The sequence below is a fragment of the Delphinapterus leucas genome, chromosome 15 (assembly GCF_059928025.1).
Source record: "Delphinapterus leucas isolate spDelLeu-1000000601 "Yukka" chromosome 15, BTC_Dleu_Yukka2, whole genome shotgun sequence".
Taxonomy (NCBI): domain Eukaryota; kingdom Metazoa; phylum Chordata; class Mammalia; order Artiodactyla; family Monodontidae; genus Delphinapterus; species Delphinapterus leucas.
The window spans coordinates 66,343,226-66,353,958 of NC_143143.1; the positions used below are offsets into that span (position 1 = coordinate 66,343,226).

Here is a 10,733-nt window from a genome sequence, read left to right on the forward strand (position 1 = left end):
GCTGCCCCCTCCCCGCCCCAGGTTCACAACCCCCAAAGTCCGCTCCCTTCCTACGGGTCCGCAACGCCAGACGCCCCATTTCTCCTTCCTCCATCTCAGGGTATCACTCCCGGGCGCCGCCCCTCAGGTCCACCCCTGCGGGTGCCTCCCGCGTCAAGTTTCTCTCCCCCGCCTCAGGCAACTTTCTCCGAGGGCTCGCAACCTCAGGTTTCTGTTCTCCGCCTCAGGTCATCCCTCCTGGGCGCCCCCGCCTCAGGTCCACCCCTTCGGGTGCCTCCCGCGTCCGGTCTCCCTCGGCCGCTCTGGCTCCTCTTTGAGGCCCCCACGCTCACGGCCTCAGGGAGCCCTCTCTCAGGCCCGGCTGTCGCGATCTCGGGTCGCCGGCCCCCGGCCCCTCACCCCTACAGCCCTGCTACCTCGGCAGCGTTCCAGCAGTCCAGAATCGCTGAAGCCACAGTCCCTTAGGAAGGAGCACACCTGCTCCGGGCCCCAGGTCCGGTGGTCGGGGTGAAGGTCGGGGCTCGGGGACCTCTCTGTGTCTGCGGGAGGGGTGTTTGGCGGGGTTCTCGGGCTACCATCGCGCCGGGGCCGCTTGGGGGGCTTCTGCGAGTCGGCACTCTGCATGGCTACACCCAGCGCCCCGCGCGGCGCAGTCAAGAACCCCGGCGCCCGACCCGCGCGCAGGCGCACTCGCAGCTCAGTGGCGGCGGCGGCGGCGGCGGCGGCGAGTCAGCTTAGTACTGCCAGCCCACTGGCCGGCCGCGCAGGCGCACTGACAGCTCAGACCTTGGGGCCAGGCAGGCCGCCCGCTTCAGGCCCCCAACCCCCAGTCCCGGCGCAGGCGCAGTGACCGCCCAATGACCCTTAACCCCACCCAGGCGTTTACGCTAAAGCGAGTGAGTAGAAGCAGAATTGAGAGTGGTGCTGATAAGCGCGGGGGTCGGGAAAGAGTGTGCCCAGGACATCCCGCTACAGTCCGGAGCAGGGGCTCTTCTGGTGAACAGAACTTCACATGAGTACCCCAGGCTTACCCTTGGCCGTGTTGGTAAAAGGACTACTACTACTACCACTACTAAAGCCAGTACACCTTCCCATCAACACAGCCATAGACCCATCCAGGAGATACAGGGTGAGTGAGGCAGATTATCATCAAGCAGCGTGAACTAGTTAGTGGTCTAGGGTTGAGCAAAATATTTTCAGCAAACACTTAGAGCTTTACTGTGTGCCAGGCGCTCTTCTAAGGACTTACAAATATTAATTAAGTATCCCAGTAACCTTAAGATGTAAGGAACTGAGGTACAGAGAACTGAGTGTTTTGCCCAGGGTCACCCAGCTAGGGAGTGATGAAGCCTGAATTCAAACCCAAGCAATCCAGCCTGGCTCTAAAGCCCATGCTCCTACTCACTTGCCAACAATTGCTCACTAATGGGAGTTTTGATATAAAATTATTTTATATTAGTTAATCCAAATTTTCCAGTTGCTCCCTTATCCCATAGACCCATGGGGGAAAGTATGGAGAGGTGACCTTGCCCTCCTCTGCACAGAAGGGCCAGGCCCAGAAAAACAAACCTTTAAACCACAGAATATTTTGAGAAAAAACAGACAGTTTTCAAGACTTGTGAAACCAAAACAAGGGGAGAGGGGTCAAAGAGACAACAAAGAGTATTAAATGTGAAAGACATATTTAAACTTGGAAATGGCTATTTGAAAATTTGTGTTTATAAGACTTGTGGGAAAATCTGCCCTGACAGCAAGGTTTCTTGGGCAGTAGAAGGTGATATAAGCAGGGTTTTAAGTTTAATCAGTTGGGTTTGTTCAAAGCAATTGCTTTTGAGAATTTAATTTTTTTTGTTTTTGCTTGTTAAAGAGTATAATTTAATGCCATATTTATCATGTTTCCCCTAATCTCCTACTTTGTAGGGGCCCTAGATCTTGCACAAGGTGGTTTCTTGAGCAAGGTCACATGGCTAAGTGACAGAATCAACATTCAAAGCTGACTCCAAAACTTGGGTGGTTCCTAGTTTGCCACTTCACTTCCACTTGGTCCTGGTGATCCTATTCCATCCAGTCATTCCACAACGTGGAAACAAATGCCTGCTATACACAGGCCCTCTGCTCTGGTTGTATTGAGAGAAGTGACTATTCAAGCTCTCCTCTGATGTCAGTCTCACCATAGTTAGGACTAGAAAAAACTCTAAGTTCAATTAATTTAAGGCCCATTGCTTAATGACCTTGAATACCCCCAGGAGTTCTTCCTTGCCCTTCCTTGCTTCCACCCACCCAGCTGAGTTGGGCAATTTTACTTCTGGCAGTATTAACCTTGTGGTTTTACATGTCTGCACAACTTCCTCTTAAACCAGTGCCGCTAGTTCTCAGTGCCACCTACCACCAATCCCTGGTTCTTTCTTTGAATCTGACCTCCTCAAGACATTCTTTTTTCCATCTGTCAAAATCCCAAAGCAAGACAAGATTCTTTTTTTAAAAAGTGTTGGTTTTCTTGTCTGATAAAAATAATGCTCAAGAAAGAAAACTTGTAAAACAAAATGTGTATACACACACATACAGATCCAAAGATCACCTCCTGGTGTGTGCCCCATAAGTCTTTTTCTTTTTCTTTTTTCTTCATAAGTCTTTTTCTGTTTGTAGATGTAGAAACTTATCTCCAGATCTGTCAAGGAATTCTTTGAAAAAAAAAAGAGACCTGGCAAAATGATAATAGCTCCCATATTTGAGCACCTACTATTGGTCTTGGTGGCCACAGCCTGCAGTGGCTTGAAGCAGGGTTTCGATTCCTGGCCAGAGATTGAGGTTGGGCAGTGGCAGCGAGAACGCTGAATCCTAGCCACTAGACCAGTGGCCAGGGACAAGGACCCGGCCCTTCGGCTTTGCAGAAATAAATTCCCACCATACATGGAAAGTAGTGAAACAAAGTATTTAGTAGGAGGAAAAAGAGTACGTGTGGATGGACACACGGGCGGGCTCAGAGAGAGAGTCGCACCCCCGTGGTAGTTTGAATCACTTTTATGGGGCATTTCTTCCGGGTTTCCTTTGGCCAATCATCTTGCTTTTCCTGGTTCTGTGCCTGTATCTGGTATATCTCAGGGTTTTCCCATGTGTGCACACGCATCTCTTAGCCAAGATGGATTCTAGCGAAGAGGGCTATGGGTAGGTTGACATCACTTATTATGAGGTGACGCCCCCCTCCCTTTTGACCTCTGAGGAACCTTTCTGCGAATGTATAGTTGGGAAGGTCTCCTTGACCTCGAGAATAAGAAATACGTGATCTCTGTCTTTTATCTGGGCAGGGCTTAGCTCTTCTCTCGCTTCTATTTGGGAGTTTCTGTCCACAGGGGACGAGCTCCAGCTGTTCAACCTGGGGCCCATCTATCTCCTGCTTCACTATGAGTCAGATCTGTGCTTTACTTTATATCTATAATTTCTAATCCTCATAACAATGTCATTAGGTGGTATTATACTAGCTGGGCTTATTTAGTTATAAATTCATTCATTCATTCAACAAATATTAATGTTTACTGGGTACTTACTAATTTGCCTGGCACCTGAGACATATCGATGAGCAAAAGAAACAAAATTCCCTGCCCTAGTGAAACATACTCTAGTAGGAGGAGACTGGCAGTGAATAACAATATAATTAACAGTAATAAACTTAGAAGATAGTACTTTGGAAAAAAATTTATTTTAAAGAGGAGTAGAGGAGGATAGAGTCACAGTTTTGAATAGGGTGGTCATAATATGGCCATAAAAGGTGGTCATAGGCCTTTTGAGAAAGTGACATTTAAGCAGACTGGAAGGAGATGAAGGAGTCAGCCATGCAGGTGTCTGGAGGAAAAGCATTCCAGACAAAAACCATTCCAGCCGTGCAGGTGCCTGGAGGAATATCAAGTGCAAAGGCTTTTGAAGCAGGAGCATGCCTGGTGTTGAGAAATAGCAGAGGCCAGTTTGGATGGGCAAAATGAGTAAAGGGGAAGAGTTAAGAGATAAAGTCAAGGAGGGTGCAAACCATGTGGGAACATGAGGGCTACCCGCTGCAAGCAGCTTTGAGGTCCCATCTTTACGGCTTCACACCTAGAGATGAAAGAAAGCCTCTGCTCCTCCAGTTCCAACATAAGTGAATGACTTCAACAAGTCTGATTGCATTAATTCCTGGACCAATTGCTGTGTTATAAAATGATTGACCCGGACGGGTCACATGTTACCCATCGGGTTAGAGGGTAAGGTCTAGTATCAGGAAGAAGAGAATTGGTTTTGGATAAACACCCCAGGTGTTATTTAAAAGATTTGGAAATGAAGCCCAGGGAGGTGAAATGATTTGCCAAAGGTCACACACATGTGTTAAGTGCTTTGGGATTTTAACCTAGGTCAGCCTTGAAAACCATTGTTCTTTTCTGTAACTAGAGCTGGGTACAAGTTCTATTGCTTTTAGGCAGTCACAGAGAGAGGCCATCCCATCCTATAGAGTTTTGCTTGTGGTGACTTCCTGGGCGTGCCTCAATGTTTGGGGTGGGGTGACCATGTATTTGGGGGTTGGGATGCTCAGACACATGAGGGAGTGGCCAGACTTCAGTGGGGTACTTCTGAGTAAACATAGTTGATGAATCCTTTTAAACTCATTGCTAAGAGCCAATCTCAACACATATTTCAACTCATATTTTAGGAGCATTGGCTCCTAAATTCAAATGGTAGTTGCATCAGCCAGGCTGATTCCAACATAGATTTGCTTGGGAGCCCTTAAGATATGACAAAAGGTGAATTTGCCATTGCTATGGTTAGCACTCCTGAAATCATTAGGAGGAAAGCTTCTGATAGAAGCCAAAACTGTGGAACAGACTTTGGGTTTTGATGAGACTATTCAGCTATTTGATCAACCAACCCAAAAGTGCACCCTATCTCTGCACTTTGTGAAAGGAAAATCAAAGTGCAGTCAGTATCACTAGGAGAGCTCTCTAAAATGGAGCTGAGAGGCCACTGAGGAAGTGGGATTTTTGCATGTCTCAGCCTGGATGAAATCTGAACTTTGGCCACTTATTGTCTTAAAACAGTGATCCAGAACATCTGCACAATGTTCTAGAAACTTAAGATACTTATGAGACCCTTACCCTAAATAACCTGTCACAGTCTATGATACTTACCAGACCATTACCCTAAGTAATTCATGAAAGCTGTCCCTTAAGGATGAATATTTCCTTTTTGCTTGAGAGCCAAACATAATTCTTACAACTTTAAAAACCTTGTAGCTTTTGCCCTGATTCTGTCTGTTCCTTGGAACACTCTTTTGGTTTTACCTGAATCTTAGGCATTGCAACTTTTACCAAATTGCAATGCCTAAGACCCCAAATAACACTCTTTGTGCTGTGCAGCCTTGAAACTGACTATTGTTGGACATTACATGGTGTCAGAAGTGGGAGCCAAAGTGACTCGCTTCTACCCGTGGAGCTGCTGCAGGCACAAGTAAGGCACCTACAGGAGCCCTTTGTACTCAGTCATCTCCTCAGTGGTCTTGGGTCTTAAGGGTAAGTCTTCTTGGTTCCGAACCTCCCAATATGGTTGAGGTTCTGAGCCTTTATTTGGGTGTCCTCTGTTGCTGGCTTTATCTGGGAAGGGAATTGTTCATCTTGGTGAGTACTCAGTTATGGGGAGTTGGGTTTCTACAGGCACTGCCACCATCCAGAACTCCAGATCAATTTATGTTTAAAACTTATGGGCCTTCCTCTTCTAAATTTCTTTCGCATTGGACTAAAATCACCCACAACAACTTGAAACTCTGTTGGTCCACTTGTGGCTCATTCAAAATTTCTAAATTAGTTTGTGTGCTCAATTGGAGAAAAGCTATAGAACAAGACAAAGAGAATGGGAAGCATATTTCAATCGGTATTTTGAGGCCTCCAATTGTAATAATGAATCCACTACTATTGCTTCCCCCAGAGAAACTAACTCTCAAAAAATTTCCAAACTAGAAAAATCCTCTGAGGCTTCTGAGAACTCTCTCTCTCCAAATCTGCTTTTTTCTGTCCCTCTGGATGTCCACCATAAGGCTCTCCTTTCTATCCATCTCTCTCTGAACTTCCTTTTTTATAACACTGAGGTTGATCCCCTGCAGAAGACCATCCATACTGCCCATCCTGTAATGGCAGCCCCTTTTAAAGCCAGGTCCAATGAGGATGGCACCAACACCATCACATATACCCCCTGGACTAAGGCATGTAAACCCACCCTTCAAGCACTATTAATTGGACGTGCTAAAGGGAACCAACAACATTGCCTGGGCAAAACATAAACATTTTTTGACTTACATTTCAGTTAGAAATCTCCCTAATATAAAGAAGCAAATTGAGGATAAAGTAGTTGGATGGGTGGATCAGCCTGTGATGTCATTTAAATTATACCTTATGAATCTTTGTGAAACTGGAAATGCAGTTCTAGAGACAGTTCACAGTTCACCCATTTCTTTTCATCATTCCCCACACCTCCCTTATTTATCTCAAAAGGCTTGTAACCTCTCTGGGAACTCTTATCTAGACCATCTCCAATTCCTAAAATCTGAAGGAAAAAAAAAAAAGAGAGAGAGAGAGAGAGAGAGAGAGCGTGAAAAGGACTTTTAAAAACACAAGGTGCTATAGAAGCACCTTTGCCCAGAAATCTAGTTCAAGGAAAATTTTAAAACAAAAACTGTAAGGCCTCTGTTTGCATCTGTCTGTATGTTCATGTGTGTCTATATATAAATATGTTGTGGCTATGTGGTATGTTTTCTTTGGATGGTATTGCTAAAATTAATTTGTAAAAGAGTTATATGTAATTGGCTTAAAACAAACAAGCAGTATATACATTAAGTATACTTGCAAAAATATAATAGAAACTAACTGAAATGTTTCTCAAGTTCACATGATCTGGGATGAATCTTTAGTAAATAAAAGCTAGTTTAAGTTTGTTGGTTAAATTAATACAGACATATCTTTAGCATTAGCAACATTAAGTATAACACTTTTTTTTTTTTTACATTATTTATTTATTTGCGGTACGCGGGCCTCTCACTGTTGTGGCCTCTCCCGTTGCAGAGCACAGGCTCCTGACTCACAGGCTCAGCGGCCATGGCTCACGGGCCCAGCCGCTCCGCGGCATGTGGGATCTTCCTGGACCGGGGCATGAACCCATGTCCCCTGCATCGGCAGGCGGACTCTCAACCACTGCGCCACCAGGGAAGCCCCCTATGAAGTCTTTAAGTGTTACTTTGGTTAAATGGATAACTAAGCATTGTTTCCCAGTGACCTATGATCCTATTTGACTAAGTGTTTTAACACCTTTTGGATATTTTTGACAAACTTCCCCAAATTAAATTCTAAATGAATTCTTTTTGACTTAGAACTAACTTAGAGATATATTTCACAGGGTTTCTGAAATATCTCAAAGGTTTGTTCTTTCTCCTTGTAAAGAAAGAGATATTAAACTAATTAGGTATATTTGATATTTTTAAATTATAGGGGAAGCATTGTCAAATAAGAAGTAATGTTAAGACTTCTTTATGTTGTGTCTGTATAGGTATTTGTTATAAGTGTTCCAGAAATTGTGTGAAATTCCTGTAAGTCTGATATGTCCTGATGTAAAATGTTGTCTGTCAGCAAACTGAGGCTAACACTAAAAGGATAGAGTACAAAGGAAATGCCCTAGCTGACTTTCATGCAAAGTCAGCAGCAACAGAATCTGTAAATATTGTGACACATGTAGATGAAGTCCATTCTGCTTCTACAGAAGAATTGACCCCTTATTGCCAGACTTTTGCCATCCTGATAACTTGTAACATGGCAACAGCCTGCTTCTGAATCAGATAAATTAAGATGGGTAAACAATGGCTGTAAATTAAATTGACAGTGGGGGCTATGGGAAACCCAAGACAACTGCGGCTCCCTGGCAAACTCATTTTTTTAGTCTTTGCACTCCTTCACCTACCATAGCGCATTTACAATGACTAATCATTTAAGCTGCTGTGGCCCAAAGTACTGCCTTTGGTTTTGCTTAATCTCAGGTCCACTCCCTCAGGAAAAAATAGACTGGTGACTATGTCTATTGGAAACTACACCTTCACAAAGATGTCCTCCAATCTTGTTGGAGGGGACCTTTCCAGATATTGTTAACTAAACTTGTGCTGCTAAACTTAAGGGCATTGACTCATGGATTCATGTTTCTCATTTAAAGGAGGCACCATGTCCTGCTTGGACTTCACAACAGTCTAGAGACCTGAAACTGAAATTAACTAGACAAAGGCCAGGATAATGAAGCAGATGACATCTGTTGTAGACAGCTTTCCCAAGATTCAGGACCAGATGAATCATCTAATGTCATCCACTTAATAAGCCATATGAAAAAGCAAATAACTGCTATGAATGACCTAATACCAAGTCTTGGAGAAATACTAAAAGGAAAAATGATAGCTAGACATCTGGAGATGATTGACCACTCCTGTAAGATTCTAACTAATAAAGATTTATGAACTTCTCTTATTTTGAATGCCACTGAGGACTTGCTTCCTAGATGACTCATTGTTGCTCAAATATGGCCACAAACTTTCTAAAAGCATACCTTTCACACAGCCACCTCTTTCCCTCCTCTGTGGGACATGACTCTCTGGGAATGAGCCTCCCCAGCACAGAGGAAGTCGAAACCAATGACATATAACCAAATGGTTGATCATTGATGCCTCCCAAAGAAAGATCTTGATCAAAAGGGGGAAACATGAAAGAAAAATAAATATGGAGTAGGTATTGCTAAGAGAGGTCTCTAAAATGGACCTGGGAAGCCACTGAGGAAATAGGACTTATGCATGTCTCAGCCTGGATGGAATCTGAACTTTTGACCACTTATTGTCTTAACACAGGCATCCAGAACATTTGCCAGAAACTCAAGATACTTATTGATGTCACCCTAAACAAACTAGTGACAGCCTATTCCTTAAGAACAAATGTTTCCTTATTTGTGTCAGAGTCAATCACAATTCTCACCAGACAACTCTAACAACCTTGTGGCTTTTGTCTATATAAGCCTCTGACTCATTCCTTCTCCTGAGCACGCTTTTGGTCTTTACCCAAATCTGTGTCTCCTGAATTGCAATTATTTTTTTTAAATTTTTATTTATTTATTTTTGGCTGCGTTGGGTCTTCGTTGCTGCGCGTGGGCTTTTTCTAGTTGCAGTGAGTGGGGGCTACTGTTCGTTGTGGTGCGCGGGTTTCTCACTGCAGTGGCTTCTCTTGTTGTGGAGCACAGGCTCTAGGCGCGCAGGGTTCAGTAGTTGTGGCTCATGTGCTCTAGAGTGCAGGCTCAGTTGTGGCGCATGGGCTTAGTTGCTCCATGGCACATGGGATCTTCCCAGACCGGGACTCGAACCCATGTCCCCTGCATCGGGAGGCGGATTCTTAACCACTGTGCCACCAGAGAAATCCCTGAATTGCAGTTCTTAACACCCCAAATAAAGATCTTTATTCTTTGCAGCCATGATACTGATTGTGGTTTGACAACTTCCAACTACGTGAGCCAAGAAACTTTTTTAGTTCTTAAGCCAGGTTGAATTGGATTTTCTCTTTTGTGTGTGTGTTTTGTTTTTTTTTTCTATATATTTTTTTTCATAAATTTATTTATTTATTTATTTATCTTTGGCTGTGTTGGGTCTTCGTTGCTGCACGTGAGCTTTCTCTAGTTGTGGCGAGTGGGGGCTACTCTTCATTGCGGTGTGCGAGCTTCTTATTGCAGTGGCTTCTCTTATTGTGGAGCATGGGCTTCAGTAGATGCAGCACGCGAGCTCAATAGTTGTGGCTCATGGGCTCTAGAGTGCAGGCTCAGTAGTTGTGGCGCACGGGCTTGGTTGCTCCGCGGCATGTGGAATCTTCCCAGACCAGGGTTCGAACCCGTGTCCCCTGCATCGGCAGGCAGATTCTTAACCACTACACCACCAGGGAAGTCCCATGTGTGTGTGTTTTGAATTTTTGGATTTTTCTCTCATTTATAGCCAAAAGCATCCCTGATACACAACTTCAGCATCCAACAGGACTCTGTTTCAGATATTCAGTGTTATCTGGCTGATTTTTAGCTTGTAGTGACACTTGTATCCAGTCCAGTCTAGTCAAGTCCTCAACACTCATCCCCTACAGTCCCTAGTGAATACCACTGCCTGTCAGCCAAGTTCACAAAGATCATTTTCTCTGAGAACGTCACTGTGCCACGCAGTGAGTGGATCCATGGTATTACGGACTGAATTGTGTCCCCCCCAAATCACATGTTGAAGTCCCAGCCCCCAGTGTGACTGTATTTGGAGACAGGGCCTTTAAGGAGGTAATTAAGATTAAATAAGGTCATACAAGTGGGGCCCTAATCCAATAGATAGGACTGGTGTCCTTTGTTTTTTTTTTTTTTTTTTTTGCAGTACACGGGCCTCTCACTGTTGTGGCCTCTCCCGTTGCAGAGCACAGGCTCTGGACGCGCAGGCTCAGCGGCCATGGCTCACAGGCCCAGCCGCTCCGCAGCATGTGGGATCTTCCCGGACCGGGGCATGAACCCATGTCCCCTGCATCGGCAGGTGGACCCTCAACCACTGCGCCACCAGGGAAGCCTCAGGACCGCTGTCCTTATAAGAAAGGATGAGATAGTAGAGATCTCTTTCCCCTTGTGCACACAGAGGAAAGGCCATGTGAGGACACAGCAAAAAGACAGCTGTCTGGAAGCAAGGAAGA

General features: G+C 44.8%; 1 protein-coding gene across 3 annotated transcripts in view; it reads right to left on the reverse strand.

Moving 5' to 3' along the window:
• SAMHD1 (SAM and HD domain containing deoxynucleoside triphosphate triphosphohydrolase 1) overlaps window positions 1–651 on the reverse strand; it is a 63,052-nt gene extending 62,401 nt beyond the window's left edge. Inside the window, exon 1 of one of the 3 annotated variants that reach the window (XM_022592473.3) lies at window positions 417–650. In XM_022592473.3, coding sequence (XP_022448181.1) covers window positions 417–624 — 208 coding nt within the window. In that variant the 5' untranslated portion in view covers window positions 625–650. Of the gene's footprint in view, window positions 1–416 lie in introns of all 3 variants that reach the window. The other 2 variants (XM_022592471.3, XM_022592472.3) reach the window with 2 other exon arrangements.
• Window positions 652–10,733: the final 10,082 nt, after the last annotated feature.